The sequence below is a fragment of the Bombus impatiens genome, unplaced genomic scaffold, assembly GCF_000188095.3.
Source record: "Bombus impatiens unplaced genomic scaffold, BIMP_2.2 scf_0098, whole genome shotgun sequence".
Lineage (NCBI taxonomy): Eukaryota > Metazoa > Arthropoda > Insecta > Hymenoptera > Apidae > Bombus > Bombus impatiens.
In genome coordinates this window covers 407928-433215 of record NT_176517.1, presented here as the reverse complement: position 1 = coordinate 433215, position 25288 = coordinate 407928, and the positions used below count along the sequence as shown (strand labels likewise).

The window sequence follows — 25288 nt, the reverse complement described above, 5'->3', positions numbered from 1 at the left end:
ACGCATCTGTGGAAGTTATTACCGATAATAGGAACCGTCTTGGTAGAAAAGATCAGTCAGTAGAGTGCAAACAGTCGAGGCGATCGGATCGCTGGTTCTAGCTTTCCTGTGCAGCTGAGCAGGGCAGCATTCGTCGGATATAGATCAACGATCATGAAGGAATTCATTTTTCCATTCATAATATTGCTTGGCTACGCGGCTGTGAATGCCGCCTTTCTACGTGTTAATTACACAGTCCTCCGGAACGAAATATTGAAGTACGAAGAACGGCTGATGATAGGCGCCAATTTGACTCTAAACGACGATGAAAAGGCCGCTAACAAAGTCCTAATGAAAGCAAAGGAAGAAGAATTGATTGCTGGTTTGTTTACTGTTTAAAACGTTCATAATGTCTCGAAACATTTATGCTTCGATTGATAGATTATGCGACGAGATAAAAACCTTAATTCTATTCAGCTTTGCCCGTTTAATTTGTAAATAAACGACATGATATCATTAATCATTGGAATCTTGTTATTCAACGATTTTACGAATCGATAAACTGTTTGTCTCTCCTGGACAATGAAAATCGTCTTGCTTTCGTTGTCTTCGGGGGGAAAGTCACGCGGATTGAAATGGTCTTTTATTGCCTCATTTTTTTTATCTCCATTGTTTTATAGATCTATTAAATTCTCGCAGGTTTCAAGGATCCTAGTCAGTATGCCCCTGCACGGAACTTCCTCGAAGCGAAGAAGGACATCGAGAGATCGAAGGTCTTCCAACTGCTTCGTCGCATGCCCAAAGGAGCGGTGCTCCATGCACACGACACTGCTCTCGTTAGCATCGATTACTTGTATCATAACATCACATTCCGCGATAATTTGTACGTCTGCATCGACGAAGGAGACGTTAGGTTGCACTTCTTCCGAGTACCTGACAAATCATGCGACTGGCAGCTCCTGAAGAAGGTACGCGAAGATCCTAAACGAGGCCGCCAGGTGAACGATATGATCAGGAGCAGGATGACGATGGAGTGTAACAATTCTGCGATTGCCTATCCAAACATTAACAAGGCGTGGCAGAAGTTTATGAACATATTCTCATTCATCAGACCCTTACTAACGTACAAACCTGTTTACGAGGATCATTTCCTCCAAGGTTTGAAAGAGCTATACGAAGATAACATAATGTATCTTGAGCTTAGATCCACCTTGCCAAATTTGTACGATTTCGATGGCACGCAGTACCAACCAGAAGATTTAGTCGGTATCTATGAGAATCTTACTCAAAGGTACTTTATTTTTCTTTCTATTTATAGAAAACGTAGCAGCGATCATACTGTTGATATTCTTTATCGTGTATTTATTTGGTTAAATGGAGAAATCAGGATTATCTGAGGAACATTCAAAAAAAGCAAACGCTTTGATAAAACTTAAGTAAACAGAGAATGAGGTTGTGACTAATTACCAATAAATTATTTTACTACCTGCAGATTCAAGGAGAAACATCCAGACTTCATAGGAGCCAAATTGATCTACGCCCCACCGCGATCTGCTGATGATAAAACAGTGGAATATTATATAGAAACTTTGAAAAGATTAAAAATGCTATATCCTGATTTCGTGGCTGGATTTGATCTGGTCGGACAGGAAGATTTGGGACACACGCTTGAGTCTTTCGTAGATTTATTGAAAACCGCTGATGCATATAATATTAGTTTCTTCTTCCACGCAGGTGAAACGAATTGGTTGGGAGCTTCTACCGACGAAAATCTCGTCGATGCTATTTTACTAAATACCAAACGTATTGGTCACGGGTAAGAAAAGTTTATATTAAGCGAAATTTTATAATTGCTGTTAATGAATAACTATATATTAACAAGGCAATTAGACATCTTAGTATCTGAAGATGTGATCTTTTCATGTAATAAATCGTTTCGTATTGATTAGGATATCTCTGAAGATTAAACAAATATCGATGAAATCTCGATAAGAACTATTTATTTCGAGATATATCTGAGGAATTTGAAAATCCTTTCCCTATTGAAAAACCCCAATCTAGTAATAGATATGCACGGTATCTTAGCTATTCTTCATCGCTTATCTTATCATATTATCCAGTTTGTAGAGAAAAGCGAAAGATTACAAATATAAAAGAGAAAATCTTCAAACATTGACAATCTATAGCATAACTTTCAGAAATTCTTATTTCCATTTTGTATAATTTTTATCTAGATACGCGCTGACCTCTCATCCTTTCCTCCTGGAACTCGTCAGAAAAATGAATATCGCTATTGAAGTAAATCCGATCTCCAATCAAGTTCTAAAACTTGTCGGTGATCTCCGAAATCACGCTGCTAGAGCGTTGTTCTCTGGAGGCTATCCAATGGTGATATCCAACGATGACCCTGGATTATGGGGTGCAAAGGGTCTCAGCTACGACTTTTACGAAGGCTTTATGGCACTCATGTCGATGCACGCTGACCTCAGAAGTCTCAAACAATTGGCATGGAACTCACTTGTCTATAGTACTCTGCATGACTCTGAGAAGCAGAAAGCGTTACATATTTGGGAAGGAAAATGGCAGACATTCATCAAGGACATAGTATCTGAAAATTATTAAAACCACAAATGAATAAACGAAGAATGATAAGAATTTGATCAACTATTTATAAATAATTAAACAAAAAACAACACTGTTTTTCTTTCAATAAAAATTTGCAAGCAATAGATAATCCTTCTTGTTACTGAAATACAATTTAAACGATTCTGTAGTTGATTAACGGCTCGCAATTATTATCACGCGTATAACCGTACGTCTGTTAATTCGTGTTTCACGCATGACCGCCTCGAGCATTACTTAACACCAACTGATGTTGAATTGTTGATAAAACCAGTTCCCTGCATAATATCTTTCATCCAAAGATAAAGCAACGCGATTTACGCGCCACGAACGTTTCTGTGAGTTCTTTACGCTGATACGTGATTTAATTTCATTTAAAATCCCTTTTCTTTTGCTCGCGCGACCGTATAATTAAGTCGACGCTTCGCACTACCAAATTGAAAGCGGAGCTACCGCACAGTGTCTTTTTCTTTTTTGCTGTTGTCCGGAAAAAAATGAATAGAATTATGCTTAATGATGCGGCCTGAATGTACGTGGAAATTACCCAACAGTGAAAAAGGCGCGATTCGCGTTGTTTGTTGCGCACGACTATCGAATACAAATATCTGTCGTTTTCGAATTGTTAACCGGAAATTTAATGGGATCGAAGGACACGTGTTGAGACAAAAACTATAAATGGCCTTTAAAGTATGTATACTAGTACAATGGCATATAACAGCTGTTCTCTTTTATATAATTGACTTTTATCAAGGACGATAGAATCATCAAACACTTAATAAGAATTAATAAAGATGTAATCAATAAGTTGTTAAAACATGTAGCAGAGTGCGTTATCTATAAGCAAACAAATAGATTATAGGACTATATAAATAATTACATGACACGAGTATATAATAATACAGAGATATCTATCTTAACTGGTTTAATTAAAAGAAATTAATGCGAAAGAAAATATAATTTAAATTCGAAAGTTTATTACATATGTTATTGAATTTCTGACGTCTGTTTACTTTAGTTCCTCTATTTCAATAAATTAATTAATGAATTTATAATATTATTTGACTTAAATTCTTCCATGATGTATGATATCAACTATTAAATAAATAAATGAAAAGAACAGATATAAATATGCTTCTGATGAATAAGATATAATTGAATACCCCAATAGTAACTTAAAGTTTAATTAGAATAAGGATTATAGATTTCTACTACAGACTACTGCTAGTTACGTAGAAACGATTACGCCTCTAAATTGAACTTCCACAAAAATATATATAAGTAACAAATTATGAACTTTACAGAATTTATTTTTTTCACAAATATCTGGTGTTAATACAAAATTTTCTTTGTAATATTCATATGCATAGCAGTAGTTTTTATTCTACTCAAAATTCAGATACAACTTTGAAAACAGAAACGTTACGCATATTGGATTTCGGAATCCTTCGCCATCTTCGACAAACATGCAGTAATGCCATCTGACGATCAAGCCAGCGAATAGCTGAAAGGGTGTAAAAATGAGGCTGGAGATTGTCTTTCTATCTTCGTTCGTTTCCAATCTTCGAACGGAGAGTCGAGTTGAGTGTCGGGCCGACTGCCGCGACTGTGTGTAATGTCGACAAGAATGTTGACGTTTAATTCAACTCGTCGGAAGCAACGAATACGTGTTGTGCGAGTCTCGTGAATAATGTCAACGAATTCCTTATAACTTACTACACGCAGCCGTAATAATGTTACGTACCGTGGAGTTTACGTAAACCTGTAATATTCATGAACGAACAATCATCGTACGCGCGAGGGCTTTGGCTCGAACTGTGACGCGCCATATTGGTTTTAAGAGAATTGTTCATATTAGTGGGCTTTGGGTGAATCTGTTTTATTGCAAATGCACGTAGTATAATAAATTTGAGACGATGGAAGAGACTAAAATCATATATCACATTGATGACGAGGAAACCCCCTACTTGGTGAAGCTTACCATCTCACCGGAAAGGGTCACTCTTGCCGACTTCAAAAATGTCTTGAATCGGCCGAATTATAAGTATTTCTTCAAATCAATGGACGATGATTTTGGGTGAGTGTCACACCGATACGCATGTCCATCGAATGTTACGCATCTATTCGTGTCGTAGTACGGATTAACGATTGTTACAGTGGCGAAGCATTATCTTTCATCTTTGATTCGAGTCAATGCCCTTCGATTTAAACAGTATCCGCTTTGGAATAGACTCACATTTTGACAATGTTACTTTTTCGTTTTCCGTTTGATTGTGATAGCCAATTCGTAGCAATTTTCTGAAAATTGTTTGTACCGATATCGAATCGGTATATTATATTTTTATAACAAATAATGCATCACAAATAATGCTTAATTATATTTTTTAATTCTTACTTTATTTCAGAATTTACCACTTGGTAAATTTTCATATTTATTATATTTTTATCAAAATTATCATATTTCTTTTGTTATTTTCTCTATTTACGTCAGATAGCTACTTTTCAAATTTGTATAATTGTTTTGCATTTATTATTATGACTTTGTTTTTTTCATAAAACAAATAATTGGGATATGTTGTTTCTTCAATAGTGTGGTGAAAGAAGAAATTGTAGATGACGATGCCCATCTTCCCTGTTTTAATGGACGAGTTGTTTCTTGGGTAAGATTCTTAAATAAATTCTGTGATTAGTAAAATTTATTTATTTGTAATAAGCATGGATCTATTTTATAGCAAAAAATAATTTATTTTTAACGTATGTTGAAGTACAGAAATATTTCAGTTCTGAATATTAATTTCTTAAGTTATTAATAAAAGACTATTAATATTTATCATGTGTGGTTATTTTTGTGTCAACAAAACATAAAAAAAATTTTTAGTTAAAGAGCATGTAAATTTTACTTCATTTAGTTCACTGTAAAACTGGAGAAGTATTTATAGGATTATAGCAATAAGGAACTTTCTATTCCATAAAAACTTCTTATAAAATATGAATAAAAATTCAATGGAGCATAGAAAGTTTTTAATGAAAAAAACATCAATCTATTTATTGATAGCTGGTGTCTGCTGAAGGCAGCAATGTATCGGATGGTGCATCACAGTGCACAGATTCAGTGGCACATAGTGAGGCAAAACATGATCGTGTTGATCATGTGACACCTGGTCACACAAATCGTGGCCCACCCCCATTGTCACATGATGATACTCTAACTGAAACAGAAAGTATTACAAGTAGTCGACAAGGGCATCATTTGCACAAAAGTTCAAGACACCATTCAGATAAATATGAGAAATACAATAAATACAATGGTATGCTATTAGTTCTGTGTGAATCATTCTTTAGCTTCTAATTGCTCTAAGTATTACCTTTGTTACAAATGGCAAAGATTCACACATTATCATTATTTTTTATAAATTCAGGACTTCGTATAAATGGTCATTCGAAACACAGATCGGGCCATGGTTATGAGACTGCTTCTATTTTAAGTTCAGATTTAGAGACAACAACATTTTTAGAGTCAGATGATGATGCTAGTAGCCGCATAACATCAACTACAGGCCGACATACCAATATGAGTAGTACGGTTGACAGGGCAACTTTAGGTAAATATATCTTATAAGGAAAGGAAAAAAAATAAATCTGAAGATTTAGACCAGGAACTGAATTTTATGTATTTGGATGTTAGAGCGGCGTAGACCACAGAGGAGGAGACGTCATAGATTGCCACCTATGTCTAGAACATCATCCTTTAGCAGTATAACAGACAGTACAATGTCTTTGAATATCATAACAGTTTCATTGAATATGGATACTGTTAATTTCCTTGGGATTAGCATTGTTGGTCAAAGTAACAAAGGTGGAGATGGTGGAATCTATGTTGGTTCAATAATGAAAGGGTATGTGTTAAACTGCAGTGAATTTTGAATTATATTGTACATAGAGCTCTGTACAATGAATTGTTAGAACAGAGTATTCAGCAAAATAAAGTCAATATATTTATAACAGCAGCTCTTTCATTTAATTAATTTTCAATGTACAGGGGAGCAGTTGCTTTAGATGGCAGAATAGAACCTGGTGACATGATTCTTCAAGTAAATGACATTAATTTTGAAAATATGTCTAATGACGAGGCAGTTAAAGTACTGCGTGAAGTAGTTCAGAAACCAGGGTATGTTTGTTTAATATAGCTATGCATTAAAATTTCAATAAACAAATTACAAGATTATAACATGATTATAAATGTAATCTTTAGACCAATCAAATTAGTTGTTGCAAAGTGCTGGGATCCAAATCCAAAAGGGTATTTCACAATACCACGTACAGAACCTGTACGGCCTATAGATCCTGGTGCTTGGGTGGCACATACGGCTGCTATAAGGGGTGAAGGTTTTCCTCCACGCCCGCCAAGCGCCACAACAATAACTTCAACATCAAGCAGTCTTGCAAGCACACTGCCAGATACAGAACGTGAGTTAAATAAATATTAGATTTAAATCGATTTAAAGAAACGAATGTTTCGTAAAAAATACATTTTGATTAGGACCATTGGAAGAACTTCATCTTACGGTGAATACCGATATGCCAACAGTAGTACGAGCGATGGCTCGGCCTGACTCAGGGTTGGAAATTCGTGATCGTATGTGGCTTAAAATAGTAATACCAAGTGCATTTATTGGAGCAGATGTTGTGGATTGGCTTAATACTCACGTAGAAGGATTTATTGATCGACGCGATGCAAGAAAATACGCATCTCTTATGCTAAAGGCTGGATTTATTAGGCATACAGTGAACAAGATAACATTTTCTGAACAATGTTATTATATATTCGGTGACCTGTGTTCATCTATGAGTAGCATGAAACTAGATTGCGATACAGTCGGACCATTACCTCCGCCGAATGCCTGGGACATGCCTTATTCAGGGACATATGCACCTCATTCTGCAACTGGTTACAGTCCAATGCCATTTAACTTCACTAACGAACCAACTGTATATGGTTATCACCGAGAAGAAAGTGTTCATAGCGGTTCAGGTGAGGATCGCATTTTATATCGCGATTAGCGTAATGGTTATTCAGTGTGTGTTTCAAAGTATTATATTTTATCAGGCGGCAGTAGCGCAGGTAGTGAGCATATTTGCAAAGAACCTATTCACGATTTGAAGTCCTGTTCTTCAGCATCTGAATCTGAATTGCATATTCCATCAGTGCCAACTATGCCAAGTAAAAATTCTGGCAATGGAAATGGTTCGAATGGAAAGAGGTCTAACGGCAGTCGCAGTCGTTCCAGTGGTTCTGAACAATCTGTGCAGACAGGAACTGGTTCAGGAAATCAACAGAACCAACAAGACTTATCTGGTAGTAGACAGTCATTTCGCATTGCGATGGGAAATCCTTGTGAATTCTTTGTTGATGTTATGTAGATGCCGGTGTTGTAAATAGATGAGTTATAAATTTAGAGAAAAGAGCAACATATAATTGAATATTTCCGAATGAATACTTTGACAAATTTATCTGACAGATTACATAAGATCTTATAAATTGGCGCTAAGTGTAATCTCTTTATCCTTTTAACGTTACTAGAAATCATATAAATAGATAACGTATATTTACAGTGAATCTTATATGGTATTTCAAAGTATTTATTCGTTGCCCTATTCAATTTATTTCCAGGTTTATATAATTCGTATTTGATGTTTTAACGATTTGTTCATACGTGTCGTTTCAACTTTGCATTCCACTTTATATTATATACTTGACAGTAATAATATTTTTGGAAGTTCGTCTCTATTAAATGTATTTTATATTCATTAAAATATTTGCATGTAATATGTAAATGTACATACTAATGTGGTTCAAAGAAGTTGCATCAGAATGTAAGATTTAAATTCAACAAAGAGTAATACAGGTATTTTTTATGCCATAATAATAATAAAATTTCAGATCATTTTTAGAATATTGATTTTATTAGCTATAGTAGCTGTTGATTATAATTCATTTACTATTCCTTTCATTTTCATTATTTGATTAGTATGAAATTGAAAATTTTCATATATACTAAAGTATATATACGAGATAAAACTAAAATTGTATTATTATTATTAAGCTTTGCTGAAAGAAAAAAACAAGTACATTTTCAATGTTGTGCATGAAATATGCAACTGTTGTGTTGAAGTTTAGCATACATATAGCAATAACGAGCCTAGTACAACTATTATGTACGAGAAACTCAGTATTTAATATCGATAATTCATTATTATTATTATACATACACTATACTGCACGCTTTACTATAAATATATTACGGTGTATTTGTTGATGTAAAGCACGATCGCACATGAAGTAGAGCACAAGCATGGTCATGTAAATAACACGGTTTATGTCGATAAATATACGTAATGAACATTGAAATAATTCGCTACGTAATGCATGTAAATTATAATTATTTTATAAAAAAAAAGGTACGTATTTTTTTATTAATATTTTTCCATTGCTTGCGTTCTAGGATTGTCTACGACAATGGGGCAGCTATTTCTTTAAAATCGAGAGGATATTATTTCGAAATGTTAAAAGGTTCACTAATTATTGCTTTGCAAACACATTCTTTAAGACTAATCCGCTTTAAATAAAAAGAAGGAGGAAAAACGAAAAAAAAAGCATATATATGCATGTACAAAGAAAATATGCAATACGATTGTTATTGTATATCGGGCAATTATTGGTGAATCATTTAAATTGAGATTGTCCATGCGTAAAGGACAAATTTTTATTGTATTCCTACTGATTCCAGTTATTTGCTGATGAACAAAAAGAAATTGTTTAAAATTATGTTGTGTGGTATTGCATCACAAAGTTCGACAATATGTAAATAGATCGAATTATGCTCATATTAAATGTGCCATCTTATCAGTGTTAGAAAGTACTGAAAAAGGAACTGCGACATATAATTTATATATACAAGCTTCCCAGGTGTATGCATTTCTTTACTGTTTATGTTCTTTGATGTCATCTTATCTAATGAATTATTACGAATTCTTACGAATTATCTTCTGCATCTCACATACACACACACACACACACAAGCTTATTTAATTTCAACAAACGTTCATTACATTTAATTGCGTCTTGCCGTTGCGTTATTATGATATAAATTTTTATTTAGCATATCACGTTGTATTTAAATAACGTTCTTTTTATAAAATGCCGCTAGAAAATACTTGCATTCGATGCACATAAATGCATTGGCGTCGTAACACTATAAGAGTAATTTCAAATATGGTGTGATGTTTCTTCCTACCAAACATTTCACGTTAAAATGAAAAAAAAAATCAGTAGCGATTTTTACGTTTCTTTTTCTATCGATTTTACTACTTTTTATATTTACACGAACTATTTACATTGCTTCCTTAATATTTATAAAACGTATATTATAGAAAATACTACCTACGTCTTTTTATATAACATGCAACCATGTTTGAAAATTTCGTTATCTAATCGTGCAATTTTCCAAAATAACGACTGAAACCTCTTTTTATTTCTCCCTTTTCTTCGGCATCTTATAATTATCGATAAATAGGCACTTTTTTATACTGTCCCCTGTAGAGAATAATATAACGGTATTATAAGAAATTTTTTACCGATTTGATAAGCACATAACACATAGATTGTATAGGAAAGATTTTGTTGGAAAATTGCGCACTGGCATTTAATCGTTAATTTTAATGGAAATGTTTTCATTTCGCTGCAAATGATTATGTAATTCGATATTTAAGAAGGTAGTTTACACGAACTGGTTTATCGATATCATTATGGTACCAATCATTATATATTATTCTGTAAAATATATACATATTTTATGTTGCAGACAGGTTGTACAGTATGTTTGAGAAAGGCAAAATGTGTATTTACAATGTATTGTTTCAAATTAATATTTACAAATCAAGATCCATTTATTATTTGAATAAAAAATGATACCGAGGATGAAAAAGAGTGAAAATACAAATTTTGCGACTCACAGACATACTCCGAACTTGGTTTATTTTATTTTCTATTTATTGCGCCGCTCTAAAAGGACGTGCTGCTTTCTGTCTAACAAACGACTCAATTCCCCTTTGCAACTTACGTTGTGCGCATGTGGATTACATCATGTCAAAGACGTAATCGAGTCATTTTTGTGCCTTGTGCTGCGCTGACGATTGATGCAGAGCGGCGTATGCACGAGGAAACTCGTACACTGACTAGCGGTTTGGACAACAATAGCAGAGACAATATCTGTGAGTGTATTTTATTTTGTCACATCGAGGGACTCACGCTGATTCCTTTCTTTCCGTATATCTCTGTCCTTTCGAATTTCAAACATTAGTGAGTAACCCAGATCTGAAAGTAATTTTTTGTTTAATTAGCTTTTATCATTATGTTCCTTTTCTCTCGCTTCGTTCCGTTCCGTTCCGTTCCGTTTCGTTTCATTTCGTTTCGTTTCGTTTCGTTTCGTTTGTTTTCCTTTGAAAGTTTTCTCTTATTTTAAATTCCGTTACAAAAACTATTTGTCTACTGTTTTACGATAAAACTTAACACGATGACCGTGCATCTTCGATCTTGTCTTGATCATTCTTGCACTTCAATTGCTTGTTTGAATATATTTAGCATTGTACGAGCATTTGTAATAAAAATCTACGAATGCGTTTATCACGAGCTATTTAGTAGTGGAACACTTGTTACGTGTGTATTGTCGATAGTTTGCAGTTACTCTTGCATATAAATGATACATTCAAGGAAAATACTAATAACATCTTATACCAGCATACATCGTACATTTCCTTTATTTCGATCGTTTTTTCGTTACATTATCGTCTGAGTAGTCCCAAATACGTCTATAGTATGTCCTTTTAGTGCAGCTAAATGATGGCCACCCTTGAAACTTATAACATAAGACACACATTTCTATTTTACAGATGAAGAAGACATTTTGGAGTACCAGTTTCTGCACAAGTGAAGATATTTGTTAATGCAATACGTATACGTAATGGTGGTACTATAGGAGTTGAAAAAAAGGAAATTAAGGTATATTTCCACTTGACTTTGAATTGGGTGGACGGAAGTAGCAAACACGAGACATATATATATTTATACATATATATATATAACAGACGAATTTTGATTAAGCGTCATAGAAAATAAAGAATCTAAACTATATATAATTTGTAATGGCTATACATAAAAGAAGGAAATAGGATTAAGGCCATCAAATTTCCATGTGGTATTTAATATCATTCGAAAACGTGATCTATATATAGATTTCGACAGGAAAACAAGAAATGATGGCGAAAAAGCGTGCTTTTTTAACGCAGGGTGTATGTAGATTGAGAAAAAGGAATTCTCGTTAATTCCATATATGTGTTTTATCGATACTTCTTGTTCTACCTTTGTTTTTTTATTTTGAAATAATCGCGATAATTATGTATCATTTTCGATTGTATATATTTTCACACCGTTTGTCAGTTTAAACAATAATGGATATTTTCAGTTGAGCTTAAAATTTTTCATTTTTGATCTTAAAAGTTTTTGAAAGTAAAAAAATTCTTTTTTTTCTAACTGTTTCATTTGTTCCTTTTTTCAAATATTAATTATCATGTTATAATATGGCTGTATTTTTAATTATACGGGTATATGAACATCAAATTTACGAAATGCAGAATGGAAACTAAGATTTTGGTACTGAGGATGGAACTGAGGTAAAGGAGCAAAAAGTGTCAGTATAATACGAGATAATATTCGCAAAATTCCTGATTTATTAGTACAACTTATGACTGCAAATACGTCTGTAATGAAGTGTTAATTCATGCTATGAAAATTAATTAGTATGAAGCATATTATACAATTGTTGTAAGTATTATCGTTTCACCTGAATTTTACGCTTAAATGAAAAAGAAAAATTGAAACTTTTGTAACTATAAATAACACAGAACACTTTTTATCAATCTTTATATGAAAATATTCTATTGGAGTTTTCGCGTTAATTCAATCAAGCAGCTATAGAATATTTAAAACATAAGTGATGATAATTTCACCATTATTCTTCTAGTTTAAACAAACACCATGCGTCGTTGCATTTTCTTTATGCTAAATAATTGAGAACTCGATGTATGTACGATTTTATTTTTCCATGCTACTTTAACCGATTACTCGTTAAGGGAAGGCAATACGTAAATAAATTGTAAAGATAGGATTATATAATTGGTGAAACACTTTCTCCCCCGATTCTGTGTGTAAGTTTATACGAGTAAGTGTGATGATACTGCATTGTCATGTGCATGCACGAGTCTTCTCCCTCACTATTAGAATTACGAATAAAAATGGACAAAAAAAGAATGGAAGAATATGAAGTAAACCTCGACGAGTCAATATGAATCGAATGAAAGTTTACTCATTGAGACGCATTCGAACGCTATTCCGACTGAAGTATTTTAACGTCATTTAGAGTACCATAGTACAAGGCGACAAGATAGTCAATCGATATCGCATTTACAGACAGATAGTTCATTCCTTGTATTTTTTATCCCTTTGCGAGACAAATGTTTGCGGACTTTTTTATCGAGGCTACGACCGCGTACACGGTGTCGTCGATACTCTATTTGCGATGTTCAACGATTTTTACACTATTTATTATATATTATGCGAAACTAAGAGATTTGTAAAAAGAAGAAAAGAAAGAGGAAACGCGGAGCTGAAGAAAAGAAAGAGTAAGAAAGGAAGTGGCGCATTCATTAGACCGATAAAATAAATGACTTCTTCAATGTGTGTGTTTCGTGGAAACATTGCGAGATGATATGACAGATTATGTATGTCGAGACGATCTTCTCTGCCGCCTTTTTCTGTCGCGAAACTGACTGCGAAAAAAAAAAGGAAACCAAAATGTAATGCGAACGAGTTTATATCCATAGTATACACGATTACGTGGATGTAACGAATGATCACAATGGCTCAGATTATTCCGTAAGATCAGGTAAAGATCTACAGGAAGCGTAAGCTAAAATAGAACGACGAAAGAATTCAATACATGTAGTAGTGTGTGGATATACAGGGAAATAGATTGTAAAGATTTTTATGACTGTCTGAAATTATTATTGTCTTTGGTATTTGTCTTACAATTTCATTCTTAACACATCTCTAAACAGCGCAGCAGTTTGAAACATCTACAAGATACTTCCCTTGTGCGATATACACTTGGATCATCAAGTCGTAGTATCACACGGAAGCGATACTATTCCCTTATTTATTGTTACACAACCTATTTTGTTAGTACGGCTCGTATCCATGATCGATTACGTTGCATGCCCGTAAATCGTTAAACGAGAACTTACAATTACTCCGGTTCATCGTTTCCTTCATCCTATTCTTGATTTCCTAGTAATTTCAACATAAATTGTGTATACTCTACAGCATCAGCTATCATCGAAAGCATGGAACTATAGTTTCGTTAAAATCTTAACGCGAATCTGGCAATAGTCTCTGGAACGTAAAGACTAATTTCAACGATTACACCTACACAGTCTAAACTTCGTTTGCTTCACACAATCGAGCAACGAACAATCTTCTTCTTTTTTTCTTGATCACGTAGCTCTGATTAATTTATTCGATCAACGATCGATGCGATGATGAGTTTGGTAGAAACAGATAAGCACACCATTGGTCACCAAACGGAGCATTTGTTAACTGGATTCATAGGTGCACCCAGCGGGCAATAAAATACTTCTGCGAAATCCTCCGAATTCGATAAGGTGCCGATTACGCGAAACTTGCCAGGTGAATGGACGGCGGTCTTCAACTTATTCCTGGTAGCTTCCGGTCTCATCGAGCCGCACCACACTTGCGCGAAGTTCAGAAAGAACAATTGCTTTCCAGTCGCGTTTAAACCTGGCAGAGTTTCGTCAGCGTCGCCGTTTGCGCGTAACCACCTTTCGTAAGCCTAAATAAAGACAAAACGGTTTAAAGAAGTGTCATATAAAAATCATGACAAAGTTATTAATTATAATTGTTGAAACGATATATAACTTTTGAGAAATTTGCTGATCAATGATTGATGGAAAAGAAAGAATTTTTAAAATGTTAAAAGTCTGTCCACTTGTTAAGAGAATGGAATATAAAAATCAGACGACCGTGACAGGGTTAAATGTTATTAAAGAACTGAAGAAAAGTTCAGAAACAAGCTGTTAAAAAAACTAACAGGAGGAAATTGCTTACTCGAAAAGCTTGTTTAATACCGCCGTTATCCGCGATATTCTCGCCCTGGGTATTCATTCCATCAATCTGCATTCCAACTTCGCTCACGATATAGTGACTGTACTGGTCTGAAACATTTAACAGTTTTCGAGTTAGCGAGCAAAAGTTGGAAGGAAAGTTTAAGAGAATAGATGTTTCGTCGATTACCGATAAGGCATTGAGCTCGTTCGTGAAAGCCATAAATAGCCTCGTCTTTCCACCATCTATGTAGATTACCATCCTTATCGAATAATCGACCTTTATCGTCGAAGCCGTGGGTGATCTCATGGCCAATCACAACGCCGATCCCACCGTAATTTAAACTCCGTGGAAAGTATCTGTGATAAAAGGGCGGCTGTAGTATTCCAGCTGGAAACACTGAGAGTGGAAAGTAATTCAATAATTAGTCGATATTCTTTTTTATCTTATGCAAAAGAAAAGAAAAATCGTAGTATAAAATTGTGGAAAAGTTTGTAGACCTTCCCGTTTCTTTTGTTCGCGCAATATAAAAAGAATTATACTGACTTATCCTATTTTTGCTGCGACTATAGTAAGCATTGACCACTGCAGGCGCAGTGTTCCACAGGGTCTTATTGACAGGGCTGCCAAGTCGATCCTGTTCTACCCTGGTCAAATGTTGCAAGATGTTCAACGTGTTCTCGAAGTACTTATCTGGACGGATCACGACCTGAAAGTTCACCAGAAATTAATTTAATTAACGAATGTGTCCATTGTATTCAATCAAATCTCAAAAAGAGCCAGATCCGTGATTCTTACATCTTTGTAACGTTCGTTCAACAACTCAGACTGTAGAATGAAATCAGGATAGCCGATCCTTAACAGCATTGCGTTTACCTTCTCGGTGGCCAGTTCTTTTGTTTCGTCATCGATCCAAGTAGTTTGATTTAGGAGTTCTCTGAAGGACCGTTGTATATCACGAGTCATGGCCAATGTCTGCAGAAAGAGGTACGAGAATAACGAGAATGTCGAAGCTCAATTATGACGAATTATAATTTATATTCTAATGAGGAGAAAACACATTTTCATTTATCCGATTCTTTATTAAAATAACTATAAGATTGATGAAAGCCATCAGAAATAATAGAATATTTCAAGGCGCAATATAAAAGTGGTATGGAACGAAAGAGACAATAAATAAACAAATAATTAGTCAAAAAAATAAATTTACAAAATTAGTGAATGTTCATTAATGAAAATAGGAAGAGTTCTTACATCGTTTTTGCTTTTTTCGTCGAAATATTTTTTCACGAACATGGAGCCCACAGCCATGCCCATGTTAGAGTTCACTTGTGCCACACAATTTTTCCATCTGGACGGTGCTTGTTCCCTTCCAAACAGAATATAATAAAATTTTTGCTTAGCTTCCTGAAATCGATCGTCCAGATTGTTTACTCTGTGCCTGACGAACCGCCATAGAAGATAATTCGCGATAGTCCTGCAAAGAAAAGGTACTCAAAAATAAGAAATTTCAAATTTTCCAAACTTCTCAAATATCTCCTCAAAAATCAAACTTATGAAACAGTGTCTACTTTTTACTATTGTATTTTACACGAAAGATTGTACCGTGGACTAGTTTTCGAGAGCAAATTCACCAAATCTTGAATATACTGCAACGCATAGACAACGACCGGCTCGGAGACATTCGTTGGTCGTGCCAGAACGATCGTTAAATATCGATGCCAGTTAATTTGTGGCACCAGTGTCCTTAATTCTCCGATGCTCATTCTTTGATATAACTCTGAAACGTTTCTTCGCTCGTCAGGGGAAGACGTGATCTGTGAAACCCGAAATTAGTCGTTCAATAGCGGACATAATAGAAATAAGTCAGAAAATTATAGAAATTATAATTGACTTACCTTGGCGAGCTTAGTTTCGAATTCTATCAATTCGTCAGCGTCTATAGTAGCGTTTTGCAAAGATGCGCCCAAGAGAGTGGAAATTTTTATTAAATAATTTTTGTAAGCTTTTAAGTAAATGGTATTCGATGGCTGGAGAAAGTAGTCTCTTGTAGGTAGACCCAATGATGTCTGATCGAACTGCAATTAAACTTTTCGTAAATTTGATATTTTTGCTTCTCCATTATGTGGAAGTCAAAGAGAAGTATTTTTTAATAACATTCACTACGAAAATAGTTTTCGCGAGGAACCGTGTAAAATTATTAAAAGATTTGATATATTATATTAATTTCATGAAACATTCGGTGAGCTACAAAATGAAGTTGTCGAAATTATCTCGAAGTTGTCGAAAAATTCCGAGTTTCTACCTGTATAACGTACTGGTCGCTGTTTTTAATGTCCGGCGCCACCCATTCCGAAATGAGAATGTCATTATTATAAAGCCTCAATTGTGCAACCAAGAGGAGCCAATCGAACTTTTCCGGATCCCAATTTGGTCTCAATATGGGCCATCCACCAAGTTCATCTAGAAGCTGTATAAGCGGCCGTTCCATGCGTTGCTCCAAGATCTCTAGCCACATGTATCGTGTTAAAATTGGCAACCACTTACAGAGATCTCTGAAGAAACCCAATCGAAAAACAATTTACCGTAGTTCATGCAACTGCGATACAAATATTTAGCCTTGAGCGTCGCGTCATCCGTGTACAATTGCAATCCTTTCGGTATAGGATCTTCGAGAAGCTCTTTCAACACAGAGTCCAACGATTCTCTGATCATTTCGAAGGTATCGTAGGCAGCTTTGTCTTTAGGGATAGGATTATGTTTCGCCCAATTGCCACAGGCAAACTGATAAAAGTCCTCGCAAGGATCAGCGCTCCTGTCCATGTACTTCAGCATGATTTTTGCTGCGGCGAATATCTGTTTCTTAAAAAGCGTATGAGCAGCAATTATGCAAAGTAATTAGAGAGACTACGTCACAAGTGTACCTTGAGCTTCTCTGATGGCCCACGCGTTTCCCTCGCCTTTCCAAAACGCGTGGAAATCCGTGCCAGTGTCGTCGTCGTTTTGGTCGTCGACGATTGGCAGACTGGTGTCCGAATCGTCGATGGAAATCGAGTGTCTACCACCTTGTTCACCCTCGTCTGATTCGTCCTGAGAACGCTCTTCGATATTGTCGTACGTGAAGAACTTGGAGCGCAGTTCTTCGTTCTTACGCGCGTCGTGCGTATGCTCGCCGTACCTGAAGAAGATAATTTCTGAACAGAGCTGATTGCGGGTGTTATAAGTTCGAAGGCGTATCACCGGCGAAATTTTTGATATAGCAGAACTCTATTTATTTGATTTATTTAAACGAAATTTCAGTTTGTGTCCGATAGAATGAAGTTTTGCTGATCGAATTCATTTATTCGAACGTAAATTTTTAATATGGACGAAAAATCATAAGATCCTCATAGAGAGGATCGCTAGATACGAGCTTCGATCATATAAAATATTTGTTCTCCGATAGGTTCGTGTAAACGAAATTCAACTATAATTTAAGTAGAAATAATAAATGGAATTTGATTAATAGACTGCGGATATTTATGTAAATCTATATTTTTACGAATACAATTACAGCAGTGGAGCTTCATCTACTAAACATATATTACTATAATGAACATTGTACTTTAGATGTTGTATATATTTGCATATTCTGCGAATCTTTGCATGTTTAAATTTCTCATTAATGCATAAATATTCCGCAGTCTATCGAGTAGTATTTGGATAATTACTCTCGATAGTCGTTGCTTTGTATTTCAGAGTTTTCCTTGACCTCATCGGCGTCCACCTCGGTGTAATAATCGTCCAGGAAGTTGTAGATGTCTTCGTCGGAATTTTGATCGTCTGCTTTCTCAACTTTGTAGTCTATCGGTTGATCCTGTATCGAATATTCGCACAAAAATGATATTTTTACGGTGCTTTTTAAAATAGAAAATTGAGTAGTTGGAAGGTGAATCGATATCTGTGTATGTAGCGTAGGTATCGTGTCTTTATATCTCAGAGTTGTTTCGGCCATGAAGTAAAAGACATGTCGAATTTAATTGACCTTGTACGAAACGAGATGATTGGCAGTGAGACGATCGATATTTATACTGTTCACCAGTAACGCTAATTTAATGTTGATTAACTCTAATTAACGTCGCTGCGCACGACACGTTATCCAAAGTGGCTCGTCTTCTTCTCGAACATTGTCGCTTAACTTATTATCGAAGACACCTTTGTCAACTCTTTATAAGGCTGTCAAAATTTTCATAATTCGATAGACTGATACAAAACACAGATACAATCGTATGACTATTAATTCTCATTAGCAACTTCCACTTTACTCTACTGCGTTCTTTTGCAATGAAACGTCAACCCTCTGCAATCTTTTTTCACTTCGCATACGTCTACATCGTTACAAAAATATTCGATTATAAAAGAATTACGCTTGCAAGGTTGCAAAGGATTGAACAGCGCGAATCCGCTCGCCTAGAACGAGCGAAAAAATGCGAGAGAAAACCATCGTTATTTCTTGAAGAGACTCAGATCATTGCACACAAGTGTCTAACGTCTCGCGATTCTCGATATCGATATCAGATCTGGACAAGCCGTTGTCCGTTTGCCAATCTGCTTATCCTCGTATCGCGTCGATTCGAATATAAAATTCCGAAGAACGCAACGTTGAATAGCTCGAGCGTGGAGGATGCTCGAAAATCCTGACGTCCTTCGTTCTTTCTTCGGGACTATTTGTCGTCAATCGATCGATATTATACTGCACGTTCGTAGCTGATGATCGTAGATCGGCAAAGGCGAACGGATGTTGTATATTTTTTGTTTTTACATGTGTTTTTTTTTTTTAAAGAGAATGGAAAATAACAAAGAAGAAATAAATAAGACGAGGAAGAAAAGTGGTATTGGTTAGAATCGCTTTGAATTTGATTTGCTTTGGATAAAGTACCGCGTCTAGGTCTCTCTTGTGTCGTTGTAGCTGCCTTGACGAAAGTAGAGTCTCCACTGGCACGTAGCTTGTTTTCATTCCAGGTGCTAGGATTTTGTCTTCTTCCTCTTCTTCACCGGCCCTCTCTGTCTCGCTGCGGCTGGTCGCTGCTAACAGTTTCTATAAATAATATACTTCTCCTTTCTTCTATGTCGCTTTATATTTATATTTGAAACTTTTATAACATTTCTAAAAATATCCTTTTTCTTTCTGTTAGATATAATTTCCATCATGGAGATTGTACAATTTTAAAGTAAAAGTCGAATCATCTCCCTGCCCGTAACCTATATTCAACGTCGTCTCCTGTGACGAGAGTTCATTACCAATATACCTATGTAATCTTAGAACGGATTACATGTGCAACATGGTAGGACAGGAAAACGATTAAACTCGAATATTCTTCCTGCGAGAACAGCCTTGGGACAACTTACTCTAACGACTTGTAAGAAGCCTCAAGAACAATTTCAACTACACCGACCCCCCATCGCAAGATCCGCTTGAATTATTTTCTTCTGACAACGATCGATAAATCACGCCACACATCTCGCACTCTATTTCGCTATTCAGATGTACACGAGTAGCCAACAGACCGGACGTCGTTAATATCGAGTGCATTTTACGAGCGTGTCGTTATGTGTACCGTGGCAATAGACTTACGCGGAAAACTCTCCTCGGTCCTCTCGTCCTGCCTCCTTGTCTGGACCAAATACGTACGATGATAAGGAGCCTTGCCGATCACCTGCGACCGCGACAGAGCGATGAAGATTATAGTGATCGGCAGTAACACGGCTGGAATCAAGAGCATCAGTTTCACTCGGAAGCGCCAAGTGTCGTTTCCGCCCATGCACCACCTGTAGTTTCAAATATCGTGTTCCCCAATTGCCGATTCTAACTAATCGATCGATACTTTTGATAGTCATTAGCTAATTTTGGACATCTTACGAACTTTAGTCGACCAGTCTCCTTGTTAATGGCTAACCGACAAGAAGGACAAGGCCCACCGCTGAAGAAGTCGTCGTCGTTATACTGATCCAAACTACTCGCGCTCCTCATCTTGTCTGAAAGCAAGTCGACCCCTTCTTCTCAGTCCAGTTGATCTACCTATTCTACTTCATCGTACCACATTGCGCAGTCATAAATCGCATTCGCGTATCGCGCGTTTCACCGCGCAAGATCGAATCTTTGCCCTTAACTCACTGTACCCCTAGTTTCCCTGCGATTTTACATTTCTTTTATTTTATACTTTATACTTTGCCAAGTCGAAGGACACCCGAATCGACATCTGTTTGGGGACACTCGCGTTTTAGTTAAGGTAAAGGCGATCGAGAAGAAACTTTCAAACAAATTTTCGATCGAAACGGAGATCGAAACTGTTTTCAGGATGGTGGCACCGTGCGTCCGTGAAGAAGAGGACTGACTGAAGCTGGTGCGAAGCTTCGATCTCGACACGAATGTTAATGTAACGTTGCGCGTACGGTCAAATTAGTCTTAGCGACATTCGTACGGGAGTAATTTCCATATGTAACGTCGGCGGTCAACGCCAATAGCGAGGGCAACAACAATCGAGGCGGAGCTCTGTACGTGCACGCACACCGCGAGAGGCATTTTACGCGCTCCTTACGTCCAGTTACTCGTCAATCGACCCTAATAACTTGCAGTTATCGTTCAATAACGCGTCGCGCTGTTTTACATTCTACACGTGACCTGGCCGTTATTAAGTTTTTTCTCATCGCCAACACTGATTGCCATTTTAAGATGAACGTAGGAACTTCAAAAGACGAATGGGACAATCGGTAGTTCCGATTTTTCTTCCGTTACGCATCGCGCCAATTGTCACTACCATATAAAACGCGTTTCAAGTTCTTGTCCGTGAAGATACCAGAGATATCACTATTTGTTCAAATACGGTGAAATTGTAGGTGGACAACATTGAGTCGTCATGGGATAAAAAGCAAAATTTTGATGGAAATATTACAAGTTGATCGACTATTACGTTGTAAAATTTTCGTTACTTTTTGTTACTTTGTCCTTCTCTTTCTTATCCAATTTTAATTTTGTCCGTGACGAGTAAAACGTTCGAAGTATCACAGAGGTGACCACGATCTATATTGATCATTTCGTAAAATTTAAACTATAAATTTTTCTTGCTACGATTTACAAATTAACTCACTATAGATTTGTGATTTTCTTCTATTAATACATTCTTCATGGTTAGATAAGAAATTCCAATATACTATATTGCAGCCATAAATTTCGTTTTCTTCGGCGGTCATTATCGTGGTTGCTTGCCGGCTTTGACGAACGTACGAAACTTAAAAAAGAAGATACGATTGATAAAATCTGTAGTTGAATCACTAGAATGATATTATTTCATCATTTTTTCGATAACGAGACGGATTAACCAAAGATTCCGAGTAGAAGTGGGAAAAACATTCTTTTATTTCTAATTTCAGCTTGCTTCTTTCAACCAATCTTTCTTTGTTTGATGATTGCACAGAAAATGATTTCGTTATACTTATATTGGTGAATTTAGCGAAGATAAGAATCGAGATCGATCAATTATCGAGACTTATCGATCAATATAAAGGAGAAAAAAAATCTTTAAAGAGATTTTGTACGATGTTTATTTTATATTCAATCGATAACAACTATATTAAAATGTCCAAATATAATTTCCTTTTTTTGTTAATAAATTACTATGTACAATACTATATACTCGCGTCCGCGATCTGTTTTTGTGTCTCGTTGTTTCCTCGATAATGATCCATTTTTACTTCTTGATTTAAACTATAGTATGATGGACCACAATATGAGATTACAGCGCTACCTAGACACTCTTCTCCATTATATAAGGTGACAAACTGAAATAAATACGATAAATGTTAAATATTATTGAACACTATTATATGATAATTAAAAAAGGATCATGTATAAGAAACTCTACCTGTCCCTCTGTAATTGCTCTTAATGGTTGACTAAGCTGTATTATTAACTGATTCTTTAAATTTTTATGAACTGTGCAAGATACCAAGGGATCTCTATGTTGAAAGCGCAAATCGCAATTTAATAGTCCAGAGAAACTATTAAATTCTGGCTCTGATGATATCCAGTACGGAGTTTTTGTTATTATAAGTTCTGAATATAGCGCTGAATTGTGTGTTCCTTTTACCTATTGATATTAATATATACATCAACATCTAATCTAAGTAAAAAATATAATCAACACATAAAATTTTTTCTACATACTACAATGATGTTATTTGTGTTAATATCTTTCTTATACACATAGTATGCAGCTGGTAAACCACTAATTTTTATATTTTGCCCTATGGTCCAATGATGAAAGCCCATATGCTTTCCCACTACCCGACCATCATCCAAGTCTACAAAGTCTCCAGGTTTGTCAGATATGTACTATAAATATTATTTAGTTATTAATACAAAAATGGAATAATAGCATACATTGAACTTATCATGCTGTACCTTGGATATGAAATTTTGAAAATTTCGTTTTCCCACAAAACATATCCCTCTGCTTTCCCTTTTTAGAGCAACTTTGTCCAATCCAGCCTTCCAAGCAATTTGTTTAACGTCTTTCTTCAAATATTCTCCAAGGGGAAACATGGAGTATCTTAAAGCTTGTTGAGGTACTTGGCACAAGAAAAATGTTTGATCTTTTTCTGCATCTCGAGCTTGAAATAAGCTGACATCTAGTAAAATAGTCAAACTAATAGGATTTGATTATATGATTAAAGCAAACGTTTAAGAATAACATTAAGAAAATTATATTTACTTGTATCTGGCTTAAAATGTTCAAGGTAAGAACCAAAACTGGTTCTGACATAGTGTCCAGTTGCAATAGCATCAGCCTGAAGTTTATTACATGCAAAGTTGAAGAAATGATCGAATTTGATGTACTTGTTACACAAAATATCAGGATTTGGTGTATATCCATTCTCATATTGTTCTATTAAATAGCTATAAAAGTTAATAAAGATAAAATATTAATTAAAAAGATATACAAATATGCATATACATACGAAAAGATATTATTCCAATATTCTTTGGAAAAATTGGCTTCAACAAGAGGAATATCTAATTTTTTGCACACCCATTGTGCATCTTCGTAATCCTCCTCAGTCTGACAAATACCAGTCTCATCTTTGATGTCCCAATTTTTCATGAATACACCGGTGACATTGAATCCTTTAACAGTGCTAATCTTAACACTTTCATGGTACTAAATTATCATTCGATACTAGACATTTTTATTCTCTTGAATTACCTTTATTTTTTAGAAGCAGTGCTGATACAGCGCTATCAACCCCACCAGATATACCCACAATTACTTTTTTAAACATTTTCTAAGTATCCTAAACTTTGTTTTATTATATATTAAACTTTTAGTATCCTAAACGTTTTTTTCTTCTCCTCAGTTTTATATTATTCCATCTTTATTCACATGTACCGTTAAGGAACCTATTAAATTGACACATAAAACATTACATGTAAGACATTGAAGATAAATACATGTGTTCATTTCGCTCAGTATCTATATTACAACAATACAAATATTTTCGAACCAACAACATGCAGAAAATTATTGAAAAAAAATTTCTAAACAATTACAAAAGAAATATATAAAGAATATGATAAGAAACGGCTTTTAAACGTAGAACTATGCTCAATCGGTTTAACGTGTTGAGAACACATTATAAGATCAAGATTGTACATTTAAAATAACTCAATGTTCGAATTTATCCTAACTCGAATATTCATTTAACATTAATCACATGTGTATCGATTACCACGTCTGAACGGCCAGCATAGTACATTATTCGCCAAAGAATTTGGAAATTTACAAATAATAAAGGTTAAAGAAGTACCGAATCAATCACGTGGTACATGTATACGTATCGAACAGATTGCGTTTTGCGTGTGTAACGAATGAGCGGCTGTGCTCAGCGTCTAACGCGTTTAAACAATATCGAATAATTCGACGAAGAGATAATCAACCAGACTGAATTTGTAATAAAACACAGAACGTGATTTTTCCACGTGCACGTTGTGTATATTGGAGGAATATCGTTTAGACGCTTCCTGTGTGATTAGCAGGTTTCGAGGCTCGCGCGTAGGTCGATGCCCGAAAATCGTCGGCCAATCGACGCACGGCTCTCTCGTCGGGAACCAGTCAAGCACGTTGACAGATATGCAACGGCTGGTCGCAGGAGCTTGCATATTTCGAATGGCATTTTATTGTGTGGATAACAACGTACCGCGTGCTAGTTCAGTCTATTGGATTAGACGAAATTCTCGAGACGATAGGCCAGTTTTCGAAGAAATGCGCGATTTCGGTGCAAGTGCAACCCATTTTGCGCAGTTTCCATGACCCAGATTACGATGGGGAGTTCGCTCGCCTTTCGGAACAGCTGTTGGCCGCACGAAGATGTCGGCCGCGGGGAAACGCTTGGATATTTCGTGGACTGCGCGCGCCTCTT

General features: G+C 35.6%; 4 protein-coding genes across 19 annotated transcripts; 2 read left to right on the top strand and 2 right to left on the bottom strand.

Annotated features, from left to right (window-relative positions):
• The first annotated feature begins 39 nt into the window (after positions 1–39).
• LOC105682166 (adenosine deaminase 2-like) lies at positions 40–2713 on the top strand. The gene is made up of 4 exons (XM_012394677.3): positions 40–361; positions 679–1270; positions 1472–1795; positions 2214–2713. Exons 1-4 carry the CDS (start codon positions 154–156, stop codon positions 2599–2601), a joined length of 1512 nt encoding a protein of 503 aa, XP_012250100.1. The 5' UTR covers positions 40–153; the 3' UTR covers positions 2602–2713.
• Positions 2714–3970: 1257 nt separating this feature from the next.
• LOC100747477 (segment polarity protein dishevelled homolog DVL-3) lies at positions 3971–13703 on the top strand. Of its 5 annotated transcripts, XM_024364468.2 has the most exons (12): positions 4515–4675; positions 5189–5258; positions 5654–5906; positions 6018–6200; positions 6284–6494; positions 6638–6766; positions 6851–7065; positions 7139–7630; positions 7706–7720; positions 7805–7954; positions 10801–10957; positions 11548–13703. In XM_024364468.2, coding segments are annotated over exons 1-12 (2037 nt in total). In that variant the 3' UTR covers positions 11549–13703. The 5 variants fall into 5 exon arrangements, with proteins under 5 accessions (XP_024220234.1, XP_024220236.1, XP_024220235.1 ...); XM_024364466.2 differs by having other exon boundaries at positions 3971–4675; positions 7706–7954; XM_024364467.2 differs by having other exon boundaries at positions 7706–7954; positions 10801–10869.
• On the bottom strand, positions 13693–21266 carry LOC100747356 (neprilysin-4). 8 transcript variants are annotated; one of them, XM_024364463.2, is made up of 15 exons: positions 20733–21265; positions 20448–20641; positions 19752–19900; positions 18544–18689; positions 17758–18011; positions 17419–17676; positions 17139–17341; positions 16732–16911; positions 16439–16650; positions 16088–16310; positions 15632–15808; positions 15380–15542; positions 15023–15232; positions 14837–14943; positions 13693–14561 (listed from the first exon to the last, which is right to left on the bottom strand). In XM_024364463.2, exons 2-15 carry the CDS (start codon positions 20632–20634, stop codon positions 14286–14288), a joined length of 2745 nt encoding a protein of 914 aa, XP_024220231.1. In that variant the 5' UTR covers positions 20635–20641; positions 20733–21265; the 3' UTR covers positions 13693–14285. The 8 variants fall into 8 exon arrangements, with proteins under 8 accessions (XP_024220231.1, XP_012250094.1, XP_003486119.1 ...); XM_012394671.3 differs by having other exon boundaries at positions 20737–21264; XM_003486071.4 differs by having other exon boundaries at positions 19752–19897; positions 20737–21264.
• Positions 21267–22396: 1130 nt separating this feature from the next.
• LOC100747236 (mitochondrial tRNA-specific 2-thiouridylase 1) lies at positions 22397–25282 on the bottom strand. 5 transcript variants are annotated; one of them, XM_024364469.2, is made up of 8 exons: positions 24599–25282; positions 24076–24269; positions 23831–24007; positions 23584–23768; positions 23274–23500; positions 23037–23204; positions 22735–22959; positions 22397–22651 (listed from the first exon to the last, which is right to left on the bottom strand). In XM_024364469.2, exons 3-8 carry the CDS (start codon positions 23971–23973, stop codon positions 22499–22501), a joined length of 1101 nt encoding a protein of 366 aa, XP_024220237.1. In that variant the 5' UTR covers positions 23974–24007; positions 24076–24269; positions 24599–25282; the 3' UTR covers positions 22397–22498. The 5 variants fall into 5 exon arrangements, with proteins under 5 accessions (XP_024220237.1, XP_024220238.1, XP_012250104.1 ...); XM_024364470.2 differs by having other exon boundaries at positions 23902–24007; XM_012394681.3 differs by having other exon boundaries at positions 23831–23996.
• Between the last annotated feature and the right edge of the window lie 6 nt (positions 25283–25288).